Raw genomic sequence first — 25,785 nt, forward strand, 5'->3', positions numbered from 1 at the left:
AAATATGTTCTGAAATGTTTCATGGATGTTATAACCTGAAAGCATGTAGACCATATGATCAGAACAATCTATTTTATACACATTTAAATTGAGACACTAAACGTAGTGAAACATCCACCTCACATTACAAATAGAAATACACTGTAGGGAAACGCAAAAACAAAAGGGTAATGATTCGTTTTTTTCTTCTTCTTTTTTTTTTTTTGGCCAAATGAACAACTAAACCAAAAAGACATGAACATGCTCAATTCCAAACCATCCACTTATGACTGTGTATAAAGTGAATGCACATGTAAATATACAAAGACATTTATAGCTTAGTAATGATTGGCATGTGTCGCCAATATAACAATTCAATGCAGTTTACTGGGAGAAAGGAGAAGCGGTGGGATCAAAGGTCTTGAAGACTTCTTTGAGAGTCCTGTCTTCGAGCTCCTCCTCATTGAGCTGCTTTGGTGCTTCCACAGGAACTTCTTTCTGCTCCTTCTCTTCCTCTGCATCATCGAGTGCCCCTGCAGAACCTGATCCTGCCAGTTTGGCCTGCCTGCCATCAGTGTATTGGGGTCGGATCAAGCCTGCAAGAGCCTGCATGGGCAGATTATGCACTGCGTAGGGGGTGATGATCGAATCCTGGGGAGGTGGGTGTAGACTGTCGTGATCAGAGGCAGCGTCTGTGGTTTTCGTCTCATCCAAAGAGACGCGGCCTTGACTTGGGGAGTCGGGTTGTGTTGGAGGACCGTCTTTCTTCACTGGATGTTTGAGAATGCCGGCTTTTTTCGGAGGCTCTGCCTGATCCTTCTGAAATGGCTCAGTCTGATTGCGGGGGTCGTACAGACTGATGCCTCCAAGGATTGCTGTGGGGCTTTCCAGGACCCCCCCAGATGAAGCCAGGCGTGGTGCGTAGGGTGGCAGCCTCTCCGCGAGGGAGGAGCAAGCACTGGGCTTTTGTAACCTGGGTTCCACAATTCCTCCAGTAGCTTCTTTCTGACCCAGCAGCTTGGAGTCCAGACTTCCCGTACGCCTGATTCTGGGGTCTAAATTCTTTTGCTGACGTGGATCAACAGGTCTCTCCGTTGAGGATCCGGATGGCAGACGAGCGAGACGCTCCTTCAAACGAGCAGCCGCCAATCTAGGGTCAGTTGGTGGCGGACTGGAAGCAGGGGGGTGGTCTGACACGCTTGTTTTGTTCATCTGAGCATCAGCGATTAGAGGTGGCAGGGGTAGATTGATGGAATGCTCCTGTTTGGGTATCAGAGAAGGAATCAGGTCTTCAGGGGCCCAGATCACCGTTTGGGCGAAGGCCGGACGTTGAAGCAGTATGTCCACTCGAATATGGCTGAACTGTTTCAGCTGGCAGCGAGGGTCCCGCAGCACCACGCCTGGACTGGCCTCCAATGGGATGAGGACTGCTCTGTCTCGGAGTTCCCTCTCCCCTTCATCATCCTCATCTCCAGTGGCCTTTTTTGGGACAGTCGGCTGGTTTTGCTGGCGGTAGGTGGTCGACTCCATAGGTCTTGGTTTCCTGGGGTCCCTGGACAGTCTTGGACCCAAACCTACATCAGAGTCCTTTTTCATATCAGAAGGTCTCTGCACCTTCACACGAGGGTCACTAGGTTGAGTTCTGTCCTTGACAAGCCGAGGGTCACCCAGAGGTGTTGCAGGGGCCGGTGTTGGGGTCTTGGACTGCTGCATCTCACTCTGCCTCTTTAAACATTTTAGGATGGACGTGACACTACTCCCGCCCTCTTCGTCGCTGGAATACCAGTTTGTTGTTTCATCTAGAGGAAAAGAACAAGTTGGACTGAGCTCCGTGCTTTTCATAGAACATCTTTTGGATCAAAAGGGACACTCGCCTCTGTTCGTATTCTTATCATCTTGACTCTCTCCTATTTGTGGCTCGCTCTCATGTGGCTTTGACTCTGGCTGGTGCTGAGTCAGGTGTAAAATGATGGCTTTCTGCACCGCCGAAGGTAAAGACTGCAACTGGAGATCTGGACCTATCTGCTGCTGTAGGTTCTGGACCTGGTTCATTCCAGGTTCCACTAAACAGAACAAAAATAAAGATCCATTACACCTTAAGTAACTCAAAATTCACACGAGTGGTAATCCGATACAAACCGTGATGGCCCACTGGCTGGTTTTGGAGCAAGTTGCTGAGGAGTTCTAGTGGGTTCTGGCCCATCGATGGAAATGGGAAAATGTTCTGCGGCATCTGTAGTTCTGGTACTGCAGGGAATGGAGGTCTCTGCATATTCATCTGATGGTTTATATTTCCACGAAACACCGGCTGCTGACCAGGTAGAATCGGCTGCTGCAATGGGTATCCATGCGGCAGCTGCTGTCCAGGAGGGCTTTGGGTGCTCATGGATGGTCCTGTTGGGTAACCCCCAGAACTTGGCGACCCTAAGGATGGGACTGTGGTAGCGTCAGAGGCTGAAGACACCAAAGCTCCACTTTGTGTTTCTTCCGATCCACCACTAATCTGGTCAGTGCATTCACTGGGATCCTGGGGGTTGGACTCACTGGTAAAGAGATAAAATCACAATTAAATTGAAGTTGACTGATTAAAAGAAACTAAATAAATAAAATCAACTAAGTGTTCCCTGCTTTTCCTTTGACTTACTGAAAGGCAATTTTCTGTGCTAGGTCAACTGTGGGTTGAACCTTGATTTCGAAGAGGGAGGGAATCTTGCCTCCCTGAGAAGACTCATCTGTTGGGCTGCTCTGACCCGGCGTGGGGAGCAAGCCCACGCCTGGAGGCGGCTTGGGAAGAGGGGCGATGCCCTGTTTTCTCAGGTCCTCAAGCTCCAACTCATCCTCACGGGCATTCTCCTCCTCGGTATTAATGATCTTATCATGTGTACAAGAAGAAAAACTTTTGAATTCGTTTTGGATTCTCATGCGCTTTAAATATGTCTCACCTTATCGAGCAATTCTTTCGTCACATCAGTCAGAGCATCATGGGAAAATTTGCAGTTGTCCCCTTGATAACATTTGGCTCCTGTGTGAAAGAACTTGCAAGGATATTCACATTCAGCCGCGAATTAAGGAGCCTTCCTGAATTGGCAGGTTACTTTTACAAGGTCATGGATGATTGTCATTGAAGGATATTGTGCATGTAAATGCAATGGTCTCCTTTGCTGCAGTATCCCTGGAGGTAGAACTTACAAAGTTCCTTCTTCTTATCTGGAATGACCAACTCATGCTCAAACTTGCACTGCTCTCCCTACAGGAAGAGAAGAGCACTTATCCTTTCAGTTTAGTGTTTTTAAACCATATAGTAAACAGTGCACGTCAGCCTTTGGCATTTGCAGATTTTTGGGGGAACAAAAACAGTGATGGCAGCAAAAGAACAATCATTACAGTCTACCAGCTTTGGGGCCAAGTGGGGTAATGCCCACGTTTATTCAGCAGATACAGCACAATGCACTAGAGTGGAACAAAAAGGTCATCTTGAGGAATGATTGGATTTAGCAATCCATTCATTTTCTCGACAGCTTGTCATTAATTCCCACGTTAAGACTGTGAAACAAGAGGGAGTAAAACTCTGAACCTGCTGTATGACTTAAGTGAAGAGAGCTCCTCGTGTATATTTTAATTAGAAAACAATTTTTTCCCAAATTATTTATTATTGCTTGTATTATTATTATGTTCACCTTAGCATCCAGCAGCTTGCAGTCAATTCAAGCGTGCTTATTAGATGTACGTACCTTGATGCAGCGACCCTCCAGAAAGTACTTGCAAATGTATCTTCCATTATGTTCCACTGTGTGTTGACTGATAAATTCCTTGCTCATAATCAGTCGCTTCTTCTGAAAGCCGCAATTTTTGACATCCTGTCAAATAAATGGGAAGACATTAGATCCCCACAACAATTTATTGGAAATCAAAGATTTTATGGGCCTACAGGAGCCGTATCTTCCATATCCTGGTCAACCCCTCTGCCTCGTCCTCCGCGTCCCATCCAGGGTTTCCCCCCCCTCATCTTCTTGTGTTTATTGAGCATCCCTCGAACTCTTCCAGGTCCATTCCCTCTGCCTCTTCCTCTCTGCCCAACTGCGGGGAAACAAATCCGTGCTTATTTATTGCTAATTAATTTGTTTGAGATGAAAGATTATTTCTCACATTGGTGTTTCATGCCCCTCATGTTCCCCCTCTTCCCCATCTGCTCCTTCGCATAGCGGCCCTTCCCCGGGCCAGATGTTGAATCTTTAGACTTGGTGTACTCTGACTCATCGTCATAATGATCCTCCTCATCTTCGTAGTTGTCGCTGTAATCGCTGTATTTGTCAAAATTGCAGCTTTTGTGAGGCGGCGACTTGTGCATGCTGCCGCGTGACGCTTTCTGGTCTCTTCCATGCTGAAAAATCAACAGTGACAAGTGGCAATCATTAACCGTCTGCTTCAATACTATCCAAGGTTGGGTGTGCATACACTCACCTGAGTATTCTGGATGTCACACTCACGTCCGGATCCATGACTCGGTCTGTTTTTGGGTCTCTCGGGACGGTCGTAATCTGAGTCGTAGCTGTCAGAACTGGAGCTGCTTGAAGATGAGTGATGCTGAAAAGAGGGACAGAAACAACAAATTGAATAATGGAACCAATCCAACTTACATTGCAAGTCAAGTCACTTTACTTTTTGTCTGTCCCGTCGCCTCCTTTTCGACCTTCTCTTCTCTCTGGTCTTTTTGTAGCGTTTCCTTGAGTGCCTGTGAGACTTGTCTTCTTTTTCTTTTGTTTTGTCCCATTCCTTCTCCTTTGGCTTTTCTTTGTCTTCAGTCACCTCTGTGGACTCTTTGTTTTCGTCCTCTATCCCGATTCCTTCATCGTCTATTTCTCCATCTTCCAACTCTCCATCCTCTCTGAAACAAACCAATTAAAACATGAGTACTACAGGAGCTAATGTCCATGAATGAATCCAAACCTGTTTTTTTTTTTTTAAACCTTTCCAACGGTTTGGCTTCTTCATTTCAGTTCCATCAAGTTCTCTCCATATGTCAATTGGTAAATTTTTTTTTTTTTTATGTTTCCTACAGTTAATATGTATCATTTATGCCTTTAAAAGAGAAATACAAATAGAGTGATGCAAACTTTAACAAATGAACAAAATTTGAGTAGCATGATTTTTGCGGGACAGCTTTTTTTTCAATAAAGACTGGAAAAGCCAAGGCAATTAATGTATGTGCAAAATTAACTGCCATGCATTTTCTACACTGTTTATACTTGCTTTTGAATCTTCAATTAAGCAAACATTTTTTGGGGAATGTGGGAGGAATAAAACCCTGCAAGACAGGGAGAAAATACAAACTCTACATAGGAAAGCCAGAGCTGAGATTCACACCCCATGCTGCCGGTGCAAAACTCATGAAAATTCATGTACCATGCGTGATTATTTTACTTCGGGTGCAATGGTTACAAAGAGGGAATGGTTGGTCTCTCCTTATAACAACTTACTGTGCTACCAAATAAATGTGAAGTCTAAGATAAATATTGCTGCTTCCATATCACGCTATATCAACTTTTTTTTTTTTTTTAGATTTTAGCCATGTTAAAATGCTAATGAAAAAGTGGTGTTTTCCTTCCATTCACTCATCTTGAAGCCTTCCTGCCCATTCCTCCTCTCGAAGCACCATCTCCACCCGATCCCAGAAAACAACCGGAAAACGAGCCACCCCATACTGCACCTGCAGCCTAAACACACGCCCACTTTCTCAGAGCAGGTGTCCCTGCCTAGAATTAACTGTTGAAAATTACAATAGCATGATAACCATATCATGCTATTTGATGCCAAAATTGTTTGCATATTTGGTGGAAAGTGGACCCAAGCTTACTTGTGGTTTGGCACCTGAAGATTTGCATATTTTTTTAAATGCTTCCTGATATTTTAGTTTTTTTTTTCCTTGTTCGTTTCTCAACCCCCATCCCATTTTTGTGGAAAATGTAGTATATTGAATGTTTATCAGCATTTTTTTTTTTTTGGTCAATTTACCACTTTTATTTTTTTCATCCCCAATGCTCTTATATTGTACTTAGATTTTGCAGGCCCTATCCACAACAAATAGCGGGGGTCCATTGTAGTTAGTTTGCTTAGAGAATCACAAGAACAAGCAAAATTAGGTTTTAAAGATTTAGCCTTTTTTTTTATTGTATGGAATAAAACTGAATATATTTTAATACCAATCAAACAAGTACCAATTAGTGATTGTGCTTGTCTAATAACGAAATAAATCAGACGATAAATGGAGCGACCATTTCATTCAGATTAACACCCAAGTTTAACATGAACAAGGGGGAAAGCTTCATGGATTATTAACCGTATTAGGACACGAAAGATATCACCCTAGTCTCAACACATGGTATGTACTATACAAAAAGCCATTTGAGCATTTATCCGATATCTGAAATTTCCACCTGAAAGGTCCATGTATTAGTCCACTCTTTTTGTCTTCTCTATTATGACAATTCAGGACGCTGGTAGAACATCATCTATTGTGTGGCATTTCTGCCCATTGGGAGGAAAGCCATGGCATTGTAGTAATACAACTACATGTTATTAGTGAGATAAAACAGCACTAGTTGACATCTGTTCACTACGAGTACCACTACTGAAACGTTAGATGATCTAGTAGAAGTGTCTAATGTACATGGACCTTAAGCTGGATACAAAGGATAGTAGTGCCTGTCTTCCCAGAGGCATTATCATCATCATCATCATCCTATGACCACTGAGTTAACATGGCTTCCTTGCAGTACCGACTAGCGGCCAGCAGAGGAAAGAACGTTACAAAAATGGGCGTGTCATTACGTCATGTCTCCCTGCAGATGGCAACAACGCAGTAATGGTTTCATCTCAACACTACACATAATTATGATGATGTCTGCCATCGCATGGAAATGATCGTGAATGAGTAGTTTAGACAAACAGGAAGGCAGGCAGGAAAGCTACAGGCGATACTCCAATGCACTGAAAAAAAGCATGCAAGTAACGTAAAGGGGGGCAGCAGGAATAAGTATAAACTGCCAAATGTATGATGAGGAAAAAACAGAAAACGAGCATGTCGAGGCACAGCACTGGAACGCACAGATGATTGTGTTAAGAATTGCATTAAGATTGTTACTCGACCTTTCGTCCCCTGCCAGCTCAGAGTCTGTCATGTTTTTGTCAAAAACAGAGGCTGGGGGACTGGAAACAAGGCTCACAGAGGCCATTGGAAATCAAATCTCTGTCCAGTACAAGAGTGAATTAACTCAAGCAGTCAATGAGGCGTTGTGTTGTGACAGATGCTGGAAGATGTTCAGACTGCAGGAAAACAAAAAACTCACGGTGTTTCATGTCTCGACTGAGACAGTGTACAGACATTCTCCTCTTTCATACCAATGACGTTTTAACTCTGTGAGCACAGCTCGATACCCCGCTTTGCTAATGTCCCGTCGGTTGACAGCTGCCATGGTGAAAGAAGTGAGGAAACGGAGGGAGAAACAATCTGTGTTGTAACCATGTTCGTTGATTTCAGCATCTTCACGGGATTTCTCAACAGCGATATCATCTCAAAATGGCTACTCTGCCCGTCGCGCACATTCCCAAATGGTGTATTCGTCCGCACGTTTCAAACCCGTTGCGGATCTAACTAACTGGAGCCTACGAATTACCGTCCGTGATTGGTCATAGTTTGGTAGCGTCATTACAACGGCGTTTGTCGTTGGTTCAACTTGCCGTCAGTTAACTCCCGCCCCTGTCCCCTCACATTTCCAAGTGTATGCGATGATACGTCTCGCGTGATATTGTAGGATTCGTTCATGCGGAAAATCTGTATTTTGTCTGTTAATTCCACACCCGACGTTTGCTTTGAATATTTTTAATTTTAAAATCACGTTTAGGAAAGTAAATGATAAGTGTAGACGCGCCCTCTATTTACAGTATGCTGTAGATGAGCTCGGCTTCATGAACTCGCGCATTCCACTTTGACCACTAAGTGTCGCTGTATCCCTTCAAGCAATATGAAAGGAATCGCAAACATCAGTTGTTTGGTTTGGAAGCCCCCAACTAGAAGCAAACTAAGAATAAAATTGAAAAGAATTAACATTTGGCTTGTTCAATAACTTTAAATAATAATTATAATAATGACAAAATAATTCAAACCAATTGACTGAGGCTATAATTAAAGATATTGCCATTACACACACACGCACACAAACAATTTTAATTACCATTCCAAAACGTATACTATGTGATTTACAGAACACTTTTGGCGTTATTAACCGAACATATGATGCTATTTCCATGCTGTAAGAAGGCTAGAAAGTGGAGATTGTAGCCTACATTAGTGGGAGGGATTCTTGCTGCAGCAGGCGACGTGTGGAATTTAGAGACCAAACTTTCCAGGAGTACCGAAACATCTTAGACACCTGATGAGCATCCCACTAAAACATTCCGAGTCCAACTGAAGGACGCTTGTTAGAATTATTATTAAATTGACTGTGAGGTGCCACAGCGTTTTTCCTAAAAGAGGAACAAATTAGTGACTGGACGTGGAGATATGGGGCTGTCTTTTTGTTGCAGGTGTTTACTTTTGCTGTGTTTGACAGCTGCTCATAGCCGTGCTGCCGTTCAGGTAAGAATGTTTATCAGTTGTCTAACATGAACTTTGGAATTGGAAGTATTGGTTTCGAGCCTATTTTCTAAATTTTTTGTGTGGCAATATCCTATTCACAAAAATCATATAAGCGGTAGTGAGAGAGGCAAAATGAGTTTTGCTGCAGCATCTGGGTGGAAGATTGAGAATCCTCATTCCTTGTCAGCTGGAGGCACTCGCAACTACACAAGAAAAACTTTGTGCATTTGACTTTTAATGTCTAGGAGGTAGTTGCTGTTGTTGTAAGCCCCCCTCCTTACAAATAGGAGAACAGGAATTCAAGGTATGCCTCCCCTGAGAAATTGCTTCAATGAGCATGTGATTAATAAACCTTGCAGGAAGGATTAAATGCTATTTTGTACTGACTTGGCATCTACTTTTGCTCTCGTAACTGATTGTAGCATCCGTTCAACTTTGATTTTGGCCATTCAGAATCACCCAAAAAGCTTACTGTCCTGTTGCCATGCAAAATATACAAAGGAACAGCATTTGGACTCACGTCCTAGAGACATCTGCCAGACAGATTTTGTCTTGTTGTGTTTGGGTTGCACTTAGAAAATAGGTTGAAGCTGGATATTTTCTATCTGATTGAAAATATTGAATTAAGTTGAATACAAAACATTTGAGAGCCGATGACAAACAGAATCCACATTTCCTCCAATAAGATTATTAGTTTTTTAATGTCATTGTTGGATTAGCAAACCTGCATGGATAAACATCAAGTGGTTGGAGTGCTGCGACAGATGGAGAAGTTTCTGAAAGGCCAAGAGCTTCGATTCACAGAAGGCTTCCGGATCATGAAGTCAAAACTGGCAACCCTGCAGAATTCTGTCTCCAAGTTGCCTCAAGCGGACCAGTCAGCTGGTGAGTAATAAACTGTCACATCATCGTCAAATCATCTATAATTGTAGTTTACAAGGGTGTAGAACTGTACCGCAGACTGCTGATATTTTGGTTATCGACATGAAAAGGGCAGAATATGCTAAGTATATGGGTACACTAATACAGGTCACCCTGTAAAAGGTTCACAAAGGGTTTATACCTCTTTCTAGAGAAATGTTTAGGGCCTACTCAAAATCCCAACATCAATTAGACATAAATGGGCATGCCTAAATGCTATGAGAAATGGTTTTTTTTTACATTTCAAACCCTAACCAAATTCAAATGAATTAATTCCAATGTTTATCCATTGTCACAAGCTGATGAGCATCGTTTCCACTAACAACAGGACTGCTAACAGAGAGTAACGAGTTTAAAAAAGCAGTCAGTATTGCCAACCTGGGGTTTTGCCGCAATATTTTGTGATTATTCCGACCGCTGCCCTATTTTCTTTTCCAAAGTGTCTAGCAAGTTTAATTCCAGTTATGAAAGAGACAACATGATGTGAATAATTTTCACATTATTTTTTTGGTAAATCCCATTGAGACACGCAATTATATGAAAATTTGGCCTACATATAAAGCAGAGAGGAGGTTTAGGATCTCTGGTTCACGGACCCACAGGGCTCCAGGGACCCCAGTTTAGGAACCATTATAAGTCTTCGAATCATGTAAATGCAAATGGGATTATCAACATGTTTATGAACAATTTATAAACACTTTATCAGGAACCCTTGTAACTACATGGCCATTCGGTTAGAGTCATCACATGTGCAAATAGTGTAACAGACATCCTGTGTTGTTGTAAGGTTAAAAGACATTATACTACTGTATTTGCAAATCTGCCGAATGATACAAAGTAATATTACATCTGTAGGATTCGTTCTTAATTCTTCCAGACATGACAACAGATATCTGTTCTTGTGGGATTATTCATCCAAGAAATTCAAGGTCATCCGTCTCTATTTAAATGAGGAAGTGGAATTGTGGGATTGTTGTGTTACTTGGCTGGTTTGTTAGTGAAAATCCAATCCATAACTCTGCATAGCTTTTAACTGGATGCCAAAATACGAAAAGGCAAATCGGTGAAATAAGGTGTTGTTTGGATTCGGTCATTCACAATTTGAAATCTAAAAACAAACAAACAAGAACATTATGCCTTCCCTCCCTTGTTTCTGTGCGCACATTTTTCACATGTGGCGTGGTTCCGTCATGAAGCTTATCCTGTTCATCTGGAAAACATTGAACTGCAAAATTGTTCTCGAGACACAAAAGAACAAAACTCTGAGTTGTTATTAAAGACTTTAGCACAAGCTTCATCGGTGCAGGAAGCTTAAATGTACCATAAAAGTCAAAATTTTAGTGCATTTATAACGTTATGTAATATTAATACTGTATATTGTGCAGGCATTCAACTTTCCAGTCTGCTGTTAATGATGCGTTTTAGACTTCTCGGTGACACGTGTATATCCCCAGGCACCGAATGCCAGAGGATGTTTGGAGGCTTGTTGTTCTCCAGTGTATTCAGCCTTCTTCTTCTTCTTCTTTTTCTTTTTCTCCTCCTCCTTCTTCTTCTTCTTTTTCCCAGCCCCTGCCACCTGTCAGCCCCTGGAAGAACTGGAGCACGGCACAAAGTTTGGATCCAAATACATAGCCGGACATGAGGTGCATTTTGCTTGCTCGCAGGGCTATCATCTCATGGGCTCAGCCACACGTGTGTGCCAAGACAATGGAACCTGGAGCGGAGTGGACGCCGTGTGTAAAGGTGAGCCCAGGTGGCACTTAACCTGCTACTGCTACAAATGAGAGGCGTATGAATGTAGGAGATTGAAATGCAGTTCCAATTGAAAGTGCTATTCGATTCCAGTTCTGAACTTAATTCAATTCCGAGTTAAATCCAATTATATTCAAAATTCAATTTAGTTCACTTATTCATCCATCCAATTTCTTCACACACAGCCAGCATGGAAGTCATACAAGTGGATCACTACACTATCGGGGACCCTCGTTTTACAGTTACGGTTTTTATTCACTTTCTTTATACTTCAAATTTTGTTCTAGTCAATACAAATTCCAGCTCCAATTCCAGTTTTGTTTCAAATCCGTTTGAAATTCAACTTTATTTGTCCATAGGGGACTAAATAAAGTTGTGTTTTTCTGCATTCAGAAAAAAAATCCAGAATGCAGAGAAAGGTAGCCTTCACAATGCTTGGACATCTTTGACATTCTGCCAGAAGGCCTATAGTTAAATCTGGCATGGCAGCCAATGACTGAGAGCACAACAAACCACCTTTCTTTCATTCCACTGTGGGATGGATTCCCCAGCCAGCTTTGTGCCTCTATGTTGGGTAACTGTTAAGACCCTCTCTCTTTTCATTCTTTTTTCTCCTCTCACTATCTCACTCATGTTTCTTAACAGTGGTGTCCCGTTAGATGAGATTTGGACCTGAAATGATATCCCAACTATGGTCTGATAGCGCCGAAGTATGCTAAGTATGCTTTTCATATCCCCATCAGCCTGCAGTGGCAGCACTTTTCTTCCACAAAAAGCCCAAATATTTCAACATGAGTTTATTGACATTCACTCACAGAGCAGCAATAGAAGGCATGACCCTACAACAGTATTACCATATCTCTATTCGTGTTTTTTTTTTGTTTTTTTTTAAATATCTGGCATTAGTATGATAATTTTAGCCATGCTAAACGCTATTAACATAGTCTGAGGAGTGGGGGGTGGGGGTGGGGGGTTGCGTTCAAATGAGTTTAAAAATATCCAACTGTGACTTCATTGCTCACTTTTGAACATTCTCAGAATGTGCAGAGCTGGTGTCAGTGATGAATACAGTATCTTGATTTGCTACACACAGAAAAAAAGGATTATATTTACACTCATGTTACTTTGTCCAGAATGCTTTTGAGCACCTCAAAAGTGAGGTACAGGACCCATTTGGTTTGTTGAATGATCAAATGTTTTTATTACTATTAAGTGTGAAAACAATGCTTGAGTGAAAGCACTCATGCAGCTGTTATTTCACTTTCACTGTGTTCAGTGCTCTAAACTGCAAAGATCAACAGATGATGAAGTACAGAAAAGAAAATATGAAAATAATTTATGACGAGGCTACATAACGAGTAAAATACACGAAAGCCAACAGATATTTACAGACTGCCCACATCCCTCTTGCAAGGAATATTTTATCGAGAGTGCCCTGCGATTGTCTGGCGACCAGTTTATTATGTATCCCGCCTCTCGCCCAAAGTTAGCTGGGATTAGCTCCAGCACACCCGCAACTCTACTGAGGATATGCGGTACAGAGAATGGATTTCATAGGGATCTGTGCAATTTGGTTCTTTCTAGCTCAGGTCTATATGCGTGTTTATTCCCCTTTTCTACAGCCTTATTATTATCTAGTCATTTTCTTGTCTGCGGTGCTCCAATTGATGTAGTTTGTGGACATTTAAGCGGAAAGAATCATGTGTCAGGAGAATTCACCAAAATGGACGAGTCCATTAGTAGACAGTGTGTAGCGAGACAGTATAAATCTCAATGCCCAGAAAACTTTAAAAGTAACAGTGTAAGGGCATAGTCAATGTTTCCATCATATCATACTCTGAAGTTCGCTTTTTCATTCTGGAATATCTGTATTGGATTCGACTCTCCAAGTGATGGAAACTAAGGACTTTGTTCTTCCGTTTCCTTTTGCTTGCTCCACCACAGCTGTCCAACCAAATTGTGTTTGGATTCTGTTTCCAGATGACTTAAAATGCATCACACCATATTTTTATAATTACATTTTTGTTCAATTGCCCGTATTCCATTTTGAACTGTTATATTTTCCTTTAAAGGCCAAGTCAAGTGAAAACATTTCTTTACCATGCTATGTTCTATGCAGCCCCACTAGTCGAAATGCGATATTCTGATCGCCAGCACGTGGCAGTACAAGGCAAAATGGCAGCCTGCTGAGATGGATTATGGGTGGATTTTTCTCCTTAATTCATGTTCCACAAACACAATATTAATTATCTTACCATCTTGAGACTAGTGGGGACCCATAGAACATACTGTAAAGAAGAAACTTGCCTTGACTCTTCCTTTAAAATGTTTCAAGTGGAGTCACTGACTGTGTCGCTGTTGACACGCTTGACTTCAGTGCAGCTAGGCAGTGTGGGTTCAGCTCCCACTTAGTGAAAATGTGAATGTGAGTATCAATAGTTTCTGTCTTTTTCACAAGGCTTCAGATCCCATTTACCCTAGTAGGACACGCATGATAGAAAATGGATTGACGTATCAATATCGCAAGTTGCAAACAAACTCACGGGAATTTTTGCTGCTGGGAGAATGTTTATTATCCATCAGGGTAGAAGGATACTTTATATTTGTGCTACCCTCTGTCCCCTCTGACTTCAGACGTCAGTGAATGTGCAAGTAACCCCTGCCAAAATGGAGGTACCTGCGTGGAAGGGGTCAATCAATACAAATGCACCTGCTCACAGAACTGGAGTGGCTCTCACTGCCAGCACCACACTCAGACAGGTATGTTGCACGAAATAAATCACACCGCTCTTTCTTCGGCCGAATTATGCTGCATTCTTTCTTGCAGCTCCTCCCGAGTGGAGTGTAATGAATGACCCAGCCTTCAGCCGAAAACCTCGCTGTGCCCAAGTGAAACAGGCCCGACACTGCAGCTGCGATGCAGGTTTTCACATGAGTGGCACCTCTGATAACAGCATCTGCCAAGGTGAGCTTCTTTTAAATGTAATGTATTACTTCATTACTGTCAAGATTTTGCTGACAAGACAAGGTCAGCATATGCAGTAGCAAGCGGTTCCTGCAGCTTGACATTTGTAGCCATTTCACTTGCTGACTTGTAAACGGTGCAAGAAAACATCCACTAAATGACTGAATCTTTGACTACTAATCAGTGGAGGCCAGTTTGGAACAAAACAAAATAATCCTATCGAGAGGTCACAACCTGATTAGCATCCATTTAGGTCACAGTTCAGGTCCTTTTAGGATGTACAGTAATTCTGTGAGTGGGAAGAAACATGCAATCACAGTGGCATTGACATGAATTGTAAACAATGCTAAAAACGATTCAACGATGCTTTGTGAGCATCAACATACAGCACTTTGGTAAACTTCTAGTCCATTGCTTTGACGTAACCTTTGTAGGCTACTGCTCATACTTTCTGTAGGGGCATATTTGCATAGTTTCTGGGGCTCGCTATGATACAATGGAGTGTAGTATATAATAGTGCCATAGAAAACGGATGGATTGGGTAGTATTAGAAATTGAGAGTCATTTTATAGTGGTTGAACAGTTGAAACACATTAACAGAGTTTAAACAGCGTAAAATTTGCACTTGGAAGAGACTAAGATATTCAGAGCAAATTTTACTCCAAATAGGCAACCCTGCAGACGGAAACAGTCTTCCCATAATTTTGTTCCAGAACGTGATTTTATTATGGTGAATTTCCTCCATCTCAAACATTCCTGCCGTCCTGTGTACGGCAGCCCCGCATGGTGCTGAGATGCCTGCGTTTTCCTGTTTTGCACAGATGTCAACGAGTGTGAAGTCTACCGTCTGGACCAGGGAGGGACGTTATGCATCCATGAATGTGTCAACGTCCCGGGTTCATACCACTGCTCCTGTCCCAGTGGCTACAAGTTGCTCCCAGATGGGCGGAGCTGTGAGGGTGAGTGACAGGAGGGCACAAGGGACAAAGGCTCATTCACGAGGCTTAACAGCTGCGGATCTGACTGGGTGTGTACTGTGTAGGACCAAAGGGGGTTACCTGTGATTTACCAGGGTGCAAAGGTCCCAAACTCCTAGATTCTCCTCATGACCAATTTTTTTAGCACAAAGTTTGTCCCTGGAATGAATGACCTCACCATTTCCCAGCAGAAAGGATCTTTAGGACATGAAGCATTTATGCGAGACTGACCCGAAAAACCAAATAAACAACTGGAGCTCAGCACCCGGCGCTCAGACTGTGGACGGTCTGGCTGCCGGCCCCGCACTCTACTTTCATGCCTCTGCTGTTTTGTCTTCCAGATGTGGACGAATGTTTAAACCAGCAGCACAACTGTAGCCGAGGAACAACGTGTATCAACACTGGGGGAGGTTTTCAGTGCGTCAACCCAGACTGTCCCCGTTCCCATGGCAACGTCACCTACGTCAAAACATCTCCCCTGTACGTGTACCTTTTTAACTTTTTCTTGCTGTTTTATCTTCCATGTTCCAGCAGCATTCAACGGGCTCTTCATGTCGTGTTAGATGAGAATGGAAGAGTGGGCTCCTGGGGGGACACTTTGATTAATAGCAGGAAAAAGGAGAGTAAAATGTCAAGATTGCATTCAGATTTATTTATAACCCTCAAAACATGTCCAAGTTCCCCCGTGTAAATCGGGTCTGAATGTGGAGATTAGCTCGAGAAGAAGGTATGGACTTCATTCATATTGGCACATTTTTTGTTACTTTTGGTCAACACAACCTGGACTAGATATAACGAAACCTACGTGCCAGGATGGATCTAACGTGTAGAATGCAATGAAATTAATAACAGACTGCTGAGATACTGGATGTACGTAATTGTGTGTGCAACTTTTCTACTCAGCATGATAGTTTTCATCATCTGAGAGTCAAGCAAAACGGATATGCAAACGGCCCCCAATCAAGCAACACAACGGCTATTGTTTTTCTTTCTCAATTTCATCAAGTCAGGGACAAGGCTTAAATAAGGTCATCAGAATACTAGAAACACTATTACTGTATACTGTAACATTTTGTTAAATGAGTAAAACAATTATCATGGTAGAGGCACCACTTTAAAACGTCTTGAATGGGGGATATCATGACCTTGTGCAAGTGTACAGAAAGTTGTGACTGGTGAGTGTATTTCATCATTATTAAGCTTGGAGCGCAGCTCAAAGGAGGAAGACGAGATGATTGTACGCACACACACAGAAGCCACATGAGAAGCCCCAAAATACAAAAATAAGATTTGCGGTTCAAGCTGTATAATAGTGAAGCAAACCATATGTGACAAGAGCATGCATACTCAGCAGAACAGCATTGCCAAACATTATTTTCTCTTCAATGCCGTCCAATTGCTGAGAAACATTACAACGTCTCTGTCAAGCCAAGCTGCCTGGTCTAAAGGACTGAAACATAGCACTGTATGCTCTTACTGAACCAGCAGTGTGGTCGAACACCGATGCCAGCAGAGGAGATGACTGAAGCTTTTGGCAGACGCTAACACGGACAAAGCAAAGCATTGCGTAGCTCTATAAGCCCAATCAGATGCGACATTCCAAAACATACAGCCCCACCAGACACAGAGATTCTACCTTTGCAAAATAATAAGGCAAAGTTTGGATCGACTCTATCGGCGATATAGTGATTCAAAGATTTGTATATTATTCCGTGTAATCGTAGTTTGCAGTGGTGGACAATGGCGCTTCAAGAAATCTCTCTCAGTACGAGGCACGTTTTTGAGACAGCTCTCATCGTGGCGCTCATCAGATGCAGCTGTACCTAATGAAGTGTCCAGCCACTGATCATTTGCAGCATGTTGGACGTCATCGTTGATTCTTCCTCACCGCATGATCATTTTCCACGCATTCCAAGTGATGCCAACTGAATGAAGCAATCATCTTAACAGGAAATTGAAAATGCCACACATCTCACATAATTTGCCAGAATTTATTGCTGCTACTTGGAGTGTAGCCACGTCACAATTGTAACTTTCCTTTTAAAACCCACGTATACACACACACGAACACAAAGAAACGTCTGTTTTTCTGGTGTCTTTCAGTTGAAACAAAACAACAACCAGCCTTTAATTTGATAGGGATGTCATGGAACCGATTTCGGAAATTAAAAGAAACGTTTGTCCACACATTAATACACGGTTACTTTTTTTAAAAAAGTGCTGACAACGTACACAAAGAAACTTTTCACAGCTTACGGAAATCTTTCATGATCTTCTAAGTAAGTGCCTGTATGTACAGTATGTGTGGCCTCTCCTCAAGGCTTAAAACTGAGTTTTGAACTCACTGGCTCTGTATGCTCCCACATGGGTATATTATTTATGTAACACTCATCAAGTACATCGCTGTACTATCAAGGGCACAGTGACCTGTCCCTCATAGCGACTGTTTTGTACCAGGAAACCTATAGTCGTCTATACAGTGTTCCCCCACTACTTCGCGGCTCGGTTGGTGCGGCTTCGTTCTGCCACTTCATCTGTTGTGAGGAAATTATCCATCCATCCATCCATCCATCCATCCATCCATCCATCCATCCATCCATCCATCCATCCATCCATTTTCTGACCCGCTTTATCCTCACAAGGGTCGCAGGGGCTGCTGGAGCCTATCCCAGCTGTCTTCGGGCAGTAGGCGGGGGACACCCTGAACCGGTTGCCAGCCAATCGCAGGGCACACAGAGACGAACAACCATCCGCGCTCACACTCACACTTAGGGACAATTTGAGTGTTCAACCAGCTTGCCATGCATGTTTTTGGAATGTGGGAGGAAACCGGAGTACCCGGAGAAAACCCACGCAGGCACGGGGAGAACATGCAAACTCCACACAAGAAGGCCAGAGCTGGGATCGACCCTATGACCTCTGCTCTGTGAAGCTGATGCGCTAACCACTCGAGAACCGGGCGGAAATTAGTTTGACAAAAACCGAGACTATGAACATTAGAGCTTGCTGTTCCCAAATTCTCCATTCCTGCATCATGGGATATACTCTGAGTGCACCGCTACATTCAGACTGTTCAGAAAACCCAGAATGTTGTTAAACTATGCCGTTCGGTTATTCAGAATGCCCCAAAACATGGAGCAGTTAAATTATTCAGCAGAATTATATTTCTTTGTTGTTTGTTTTGTATTGATATATGTTTCGGACTTTGTGTATACAGTCCGATAAAGTAAAAAAAAATGTGATATAAAATACAATGTAATGATGAAGTGTATTTGTAAGAATTTTTAGGGACAAATGATACTGTTAATAGCTGTGGCGGAGAGTTGGGGGGGCATGGAATATTTTATTTTTCCTGGGTGGGGTTTAACTGAAAATAATTGAGAAGTACTGCTCTAAGGTGATGTGTTTCTATCTTGTATAGTCAGTGTGAGAGGAATCCCTGCCCCATGGAAAGCCGCTCCTGCCACCTTGCTCCAAAGACCGTCTCTTTCCACTACCTCTCCCTCCCGTCCAACGTACAGACGCCCGCCACACTTTTCCGTATGGCCACCGCTGGAGCCCCCGGGCGCGCAGGGCCCGACAGCCTACGCTTTGGCATTGTGGGAGGAAACATGCGGGGTATCTTTGTCATGCAGCGCTCAGACAGACAAACCGGCGAGCTGATCCTGGTCCAGCAACTGCGCGGGCCGCAGGAGATCACCGTGGATGTGGACATGTCGGAATATGCCGACCGCACTTTTCAGGCAAAGCATGTGGCCAAAGTCCACGTTCTGGTGTCACCCTACAACTTCTGAGGATGATGGGGAGGATTAACTGATCGTATTGACCACCTTGATTCCATTGCAGCCAGTCGCAGGTCAGAGCGTGCTTCACTTTAAGATTTTTCTAGTGAAAGCAAGCGAACGTGTGTGAAGATATATTATTAATGTTAGAAATTACAGTACACATGAGGCAGCACGAGAATGTCACTCAGTGACAGAGCACAGAACCTCCACAAGAGCCAAATAACCCTAAAGGGAGTCAATATCAAATTGTACACCCTCAAAGATCCTCATTGTCTTGCATGGACTGCTTTCTCAAGAGCACGTCCTGAATTTGAATTCATCAAATATGATGTTGGAGTTGCAACGAGACAGCAATTTTCCAGTTGATTTGTCAAAACGTTCTGGACACTTTCCCTTGGAAGAAAGATTTTTGAAAATATTCATTTGGGCGAGCAAGACACTTTCCATGTCTCTCATTGCAAATTGGGAATCAACTGGAAAATTTGGGAACTTATTCTTTCAAACGCTAACACATGCCGGAATATATTAGCTTGCATAAAGCAGAATCCTTGTGTAATGGGAATCAGATTCCCATTACACTTGTGCTTCCAAAATAATCACTTTTCAGGAAACCCCCAAAACGACATTTTTTTCTCAACCAGTGTCAAAGAGCTCAAGGTATTTTCAACAACAACCAAAAAAAAATATCTCTCATGTATATATATATATATATAAATGTTAAATAGGTAGGCAGTAGGTGGGGTACACCCAGAACTGGTTATGCCTTTGCGCTCACACTCTCACCTAGGGACAATTTACAGTGTTCAATTAACCTGCCATGCATGTTTTTGGAATGTGGGAGGAAACCGGAGTACCCGGAGAAAACCCACACGGGCACAGGGAGAACATGCGAACTCTACACAAGACGCCTACAGCCAGGTTTAAACAAACCCCCTAATTACTATTAAGTATTTTTTTTTCAAAAATAACAGTTTTTGTTCGAATGCACTGTCCCAAAATTATATATATATATATATATATATATATATCCCTCTGTTCCCCCCAAATGCTGACTTCACTGCTTTTAATTCCCAGTTATTTCCGTGGAAAATATCTAATTGCTTCATCAAAGAGCATCGTTGTGGAGAATAACATGAGTGTTGCTACACAAGATGCCACGGTGTCCAGCCACCTTGTTTTAAGAATGACTGACAACTAGACACACGGGCATCTGTAGTCTTATTGTATATTTTGGATATTTTATTCCTGTTTCTTGTATTATCTTCCATCATATACTGTATATATAGGTACACTATACATTCCTGCTAAGAGTATTTTGCTCTTTTAAAGAGTGGATGATCTGCAGTAGCAAGACATTTCATATTCTGTACCACCCTTCATACATAGTCCATGTATCTTGAAGATAATAACAACTGGACAAGTTGAAACATTGTGTCTACATAAATGAAATAAACTCAGTGTAACATCTCAGCTTTTGTTAGTTATCTCACTCAATGCTGAACAGTGTGCCAGGGCTTGGTTTCAAGTTCGAGTTAGGCAGTGAAACCAAAGCAGAGGTCATTTATAAATCCTGGATAGTGATCAGATGTTCTCTGAATGCATGACAAGAGAGTATTAAGCACACTTTCAAAGCAGTTTGGAACTACTCCGAGACGCGGGAAGTGTCAAATATCTTAAAACACGTCTCATTGTGTCTTTTTTTTTTTTCTTTTTCAGTAAAACAGTAACATGTTGTCTTCCTTCCCCCATCCTCTCACATCTCCATCCTGGACGTGACATTTACACTCAAATGAAATTATATTTTTCCAGAGGGGGGCAAGGGGTTCATGCTTTTTATTTGGTTATTTGGACCACTTATTCCAAAAGATGGGCTGCCGTCTTGCATGATGTCATGTGAGACTTTGGAAAAGGTTGCTCGACATGAACTGACATGAGCTCAGTTCAGTGAGCACAGCATCAACTCTGGGCGTGCGTTTAGCTTTTTCTTTGGCAGTTTCTTTTTTTAATCTCCAAAAGATCAACCGGTATAAACAAGGGCTGTCAAGAGAAGGAGAAAGTCAGAAAAGAAGAAAAAGACACACAGCAAGTTTTTAAAAGTGTAGGGTAACCAAACACGACTTCTTATTGAAGTTAGGGCAGTTTTAATTTCAACATTTTACAAGGGGAAACTTCCTTCTAAACTTGTGTGATGAGTAAGAATGTTGGAAAAGGTGCATGATGTACATTTAGCGCACAAAATAGCTTCATAATTTGTCATTAAATGTTTTGTTGTTTGTTGTTCTAGTGCAGCGGTTCGCAACTGTTGTCAGTTGGTGACCCACAGATTCCTATAGTTGAAAAGTCAGGACCCATTGTTAGAAACAATAACACTTGTTTTTTCATTTTAAAAATAGCCATGGAGCATACATGTACAGTGTATTTATATTTCTAAATGCACTTTCAAAAGAGTTTGTCATACCACCAAAAGCTTAATGCTAGCTTTGATGTCCATTAGCCAAAGTCTGAGCTGCACTGTATTTGTTTACGGAGTAGCTCGTGACTTGAGCACAAGTGAGTATCATTTCTTGACGCTTACCTAATATTGCATGTTCTTTGTGGGAAATTGGCACGTCTCAGTACTGTTCTGAAAAGATCCGGATATAAATAAGTTTAAATTTTTTTAATTTTTTTTTTACTTGCTGTCCACAACCCACCAAAAATAAGTGAATGTGACTGTAAAGGGTTGTCTATGTATATTGTATACAGTGCATACAAAAAGCCTCTACACCCCTGTTAAACTGCCAGGCAAATAAATAAATAAATTGGTCTCAATTTGGACTTAAAAAAATAAATAAAAAATGGTGAAGATCAACAACTGAAATAATGTGGTTGCACAAGTGTGAACACCCTCATCACTGGGGATCTGGCTTTGCTTGAGAATTACCGGTAACCAATCACATTCAACTCATGCCAAATGGGAGGCAGCACGAACCTGCCGCCATTTAAAATGTCTGTGATTAACCCCCTCAAATAAAGTTAGCTGCTCATTTTGTAGTCACAATTTTGAGAGCAAGCCATGATCCAGAGAGAGCTTCCACAGCATCAGACGGATCTTGTTGTTGAAAGATATCAATCAGGAAAAGGGTCCAAAAGAACTTCCAAAGTATCAAATGTACCATGGATCAGAGTGGACGCAGTCATCATCAAGCAGAGAAAACATGGCACGACAGTGACATCACCAAGAACTGGATGTTCCTCCAAAATTGATGAATAGGCGAGAGGAAAACCATCCATGACGCTGCCAAAAGGCCGACAGCATTGAAAGAGCTGCAAGAATCCATGACAAGTACTGGCGGTTGAGTACATTTGACAACAATCTCTCATCTTCTTGTTATAATTATGGGGTAGAGTGGCAAGATGGAAGGCTTATCTTAAAATTAAAGCATCCAGGCACAACAAAAGCATGGTTGAAATCTCCCTAACACCCGAGGGCATTCTGTTATGGCCTGATGGGAAAAAAGGTTAAATTTTTTTGGGCTGTAACTCTACAGTATATGTTGGGCAAGAACAACAATACTCATCATTAAAGAAGACCACACCTACATCGCCACGTATGGTGGCAGCATCATGCTTTGTGACTGTTTTTCTTTTCAGCTGGAACTGGGGATTTTAAATACTAGTCAGTGTTTGGATGCAACCACCAGCGAGAAAGTGAAAAATGTCAGGAAAAGCCTACTTGAACAGCTAAACTTTATTTTGAGTTATTCAGATGCCCATTAAATGGTGGCAGGTGTGTGTTAACTTCCTTTGGATTATCTGAATGTGACTGATGATGAACGGGTTAATTATTTTTTACACTTGTATGACCACTAAGAATGGTGAAGTATTTCTACCATATTGCATTTGCAGCTAATAAAGGATGTATGAGAGTGGCTATTTTCATTTTTCAAAACTCCTACCAAATTCGAAGGTCAAACAGCATCTACCATAACGACTGGTGTTCAACTTCAAAGGTTCTACTCTACACTCGTTATGGTGTGTTAGTTTTCAAGGCTTGTCCTCAAGGCACACGTTGCATCCATTCCGAACGGGACGAAGGATGTTGCCAGAGACATTTGGAGAATGTCAGGGTTGCTAATGCAGGCCATTTGCTGGTGTGTGTGTGTGTGTGTGTGTGTGAGAGAGAGAGAGAGCGAGAGAGAGAGAGAGAGAGAGAGAGCGAGAGAGCGAGAGAGCAAGAGAGCGAGAGAGAGAGAGAGCGAGAGAGAGAGAGAGAGAGAGAGAGCGAGAGAGCGAGAGAGCAAGAGAGCGAGAGAGAGAGAGAGCGAGAGAGAGAGAGAGAGAGAGAGAGCGAGAGAGCGAGAGAGAGAGAGAGAGAGAGAGAGCGAGAGAGAGAGAGAGAGAGAGAGGGGGTGAAAAGACACCTATAAGGCCTTGAGGCAAAGCCAGGTTCCAGTGTGTTTTGGCCTGCGGGTCTCAAATCTGCGCTGGCTTGAGTACAGGGGACAACGAGATAAGAAAGAAGCTACTCAATGCCAAGTTGATGCAGTTAACACATTTGGGGAGTACTGCAAGTCACTGAACATTTTCTATTGTTTAAATGTTATTTGTTTTTTTTATTTTGCTGAGAACCAATTCTTATTTTTGCTGACAAAGAGTAAACAGATTGGAATTTGGCATTTTTTTTTATTTCAGTCAGTAAATCTGAAACTCGATAAAAGATGTGAACACATCCATCAACATGCTAATGGTAGCATCCTGTCACGGTCTGGTCACAGTGGCCTCAGGCATTTTGTTCATTCTCAATGTCACTTCTAAAACAGTTCAAATCCTGATTTATAACTTAGGAAATAGTTGGCCCTTACAAAAACCAAGTTGAGGAACTCACCATGAGGTTTTCCCATTTTACTACCACCCGTGCCATGTGCCATCTCTGATTATACGAACCATGAAATATGAGTATTCAAAACATTACTCATCCCATGATTTAGCAATGTATAGTTACATCAGATGACAAAGTAAAGTACACCGGTACAGAGTATTTTTTGCTTTTTCAAAGATAATATTTAGTTTTGGGCGGCATGGTGGTCATCTGCTTAGCACGTCTGCCTCACGGTGCAGAGGTGCAGGGTTCGATTCTGGCTTCGACCTTCCTCTGCGGAGTTTGCATGTTCCCCCTGTGTCTGTGTGGGTTTTCTCCGGGTACTCTGGTTTCCTCTCACATGCATAGTAGGTTCATGAAACCCTCTAAATTGTCCCTTGGTGTGAGTGTGAGCACGGATCGTTATTCGTCTCTGTGTGCCCTGTGATTGGCTGACAAACACTTCATGGTGTACCTGGCCTACTGCCTGGAAACAGCTGGGATAGGCTTTAAATGAGGATAAGCAGATTCCAAAATGGATCAATGGATATTTTGTTTTGATGAAAACCAATGTAATGGTTCAATATTTATTTTATAAAGTCTTTGACATGCACGGTTATTGATACACATGTGCCCAATGTTTTTGCTTGTGAGTATTATTAGTGTTTGATACGCTGTTGTCGAAATGCATCTTCAAAAAAAAGAGGAAGAAAGCAGGAAGCACATGTTCAACTCACAATATCATCAACAGTCAATGTTATGCTTTTCAAAGACCCCAAATTTCAACGTAACTTCACTGTTCCCCAAAATGTAGAATTTATTTTGAGTAGACAAAAGTATTAAGTGGCAAGGAAGGCCTTGATGATCAAACTGCTTTTTGTGAAGTTTCAATTTTGTGATCCCCTTTCAAACTCAGTTGTGTTTCATTAGCATTAGTCGTAATATTGTCTTTAGAAAGTGATGACGCAACGAAACCAATGTAAAAGAATTCATTTTATTGCAGTAATAACACATAGAATTATAGTCCAGGAAACCAACATAATCCTGTATATAATCTTAAACACTTCCCAACATGGAAAAGGTAAGAAAAAAAATACTTTAAAAATAATCTTAATAAAAACTAAACAACAAAAAACACCTTGTGTAATCCTCATAACTCAGGCAGAAATACTCAAGGTGCAGGTGTCTGTAATTTATATAACCCAAGGACTGACCGTTTGCCATCATAAACACACATTGTGTTTCCCACGACCCTTGAATTGGTAACGATCGTCAACATTGACATTAAAGGGTAATAACCTTGATGTGATCAGCTTGTGCCTTTGCTAACCACTGAAGCATCCCACACAGCATGGCAACAGTGTACCTACTCCTGACTACAATAACACCATCCACCAGACATTTTCCAACAATAACTCAAAAAAAAGAAGAAAACGAGCACAGAAAGCAAAATTGGTCATGAAGAGAAACAAATTGCCATTTTTCCCAGTACATTGAGATTGGTCCAGCTCCGAAGAAGACAGTGTAAACAAAATAGGAGTAAACTTGGCGTGCACATTTCTTTTAAGTACACTTTCATTGCAAATAAATAAGAATGACACAATTCATACACATACAGTATATTGCTTCATCGACACACCCACACAAGAGGACCCTCCTAGTATCAAACGACTGAACACACTTGCAGTTCAATTGTACAAATTACTTTGTCTTCAAATCTTCCCACTCACACATTGAATGACACATCAACACTGAGACGACTGGATCATCACATCAGGCCTCATTACAAGAACGACATTGGAGGCACCGTTTTGATGGTAAAAGTGCATAGAAGCAAAATGGATCTGTTAGCATGCTCATGCATGGGGCCCTCTCTTTTTACTTGTAAAAAAAAAAAAAAAAAAAAAAACCCTTTTTGCCATTATGAAAAA

General features: G+C 42.0%; 2 protein-coding genes across 3 annotated transcripts; one reads left to right on the top strand and one right to left on the bottom strand.

Moving 5' to 3' along the window:
- Nucleotides 1-192: 192 nt before the first annotated feature.
- zc3h6 (zinc finger CCCH-type containing 6) lies at nucleotides 193-7,632 on the bottom strand. Of its 2 annotated transcripts, none has more exons than XM_019870344.1 (12): nucleotides 7,326-7,632; nucleotides 4,639-4,864; nucleotides 4,441-4,563; nucleotides 4,126-4,360; nucleotides 3,908-4,056; nucleotides 3,711-3,836; nucleotides 3,112-3,226; nucleotides 2,922-3,031; nucleotides 2,624-2,850; nucleotides 2,119-2,522; nucleotides 1,854-2,042; nucleotides 193-1,778 (listed from the first exon to the last, which is right to left on the bottom strand). In XM_019870344.1, exons 1-12 carry the CDS (start codon nucleotides 7,373-7,375, stop codon nucleotides 364-366), a joined length of 3,369 nt encoding a protein of 1,122 aa, XP_019725903.1. In that variant the 5' UTR covers nucleotides 7,376-7,632; the 3' UTR covers nucleotides 193-363. The 2 variants fall into 2 exon arrangements, with proteins under 2 accessions (XP_019725903.1, XP_019725901.1); XM_019870342.1 differs by having other exon boundaries at nucleotides 7,126-7,632.
- Nucleotides 7,633-7,746: 114 nt separating this feature from the next.
- fbln7 (fibulin 7) lies at nucleotides 7,747-19,675 on the top strand. The gene is made up of 8 exons (XM_019870383.1): nucleotides 7,747-8,614; nucleotides 9,334-9,499; nucleotides 11,102-11,278; nucleotides 13,922-14,047; nucleotides 14,115-14,252; nucleotides 15,074-15,211; nucleotides 15,571-15,709; nucleotides 18,651-19,675. The coding sequence occupies exons 1-8, from the start codon at nucleotides 8,540-8,542 to the stop codon at nucleotides 19,021-19,023; spliced, it is 1,332 nt and encodes a 443-aa protein (XP_019725942.1). The 5' UTR covers nucleotides 7,747-8,539; the 3' UTR covers nucleotides 19,024-19,675.
- The last annotated feature ends 6,110 nt before the right edge of the window (nucleotides 19,676-25,785 follow it).

The sequence above is a fragment of the Hippocampus comes genome, unplaced genomic scaffold (genome assembly GCF_001891065.2).
Source record: "Hippocampus comes isolate QL1 unplaced genomic scaffold, H_comes_QL1_v1.1 scaffold76, whole genome shotgun sequence".
Classification (NCBI taxonomy): Eukaryota; Metazoa; Chordata; class Actinopteri; order Syngnathiformes; family Syngnathidae; genus Hippocampus; species Hippocampus comes.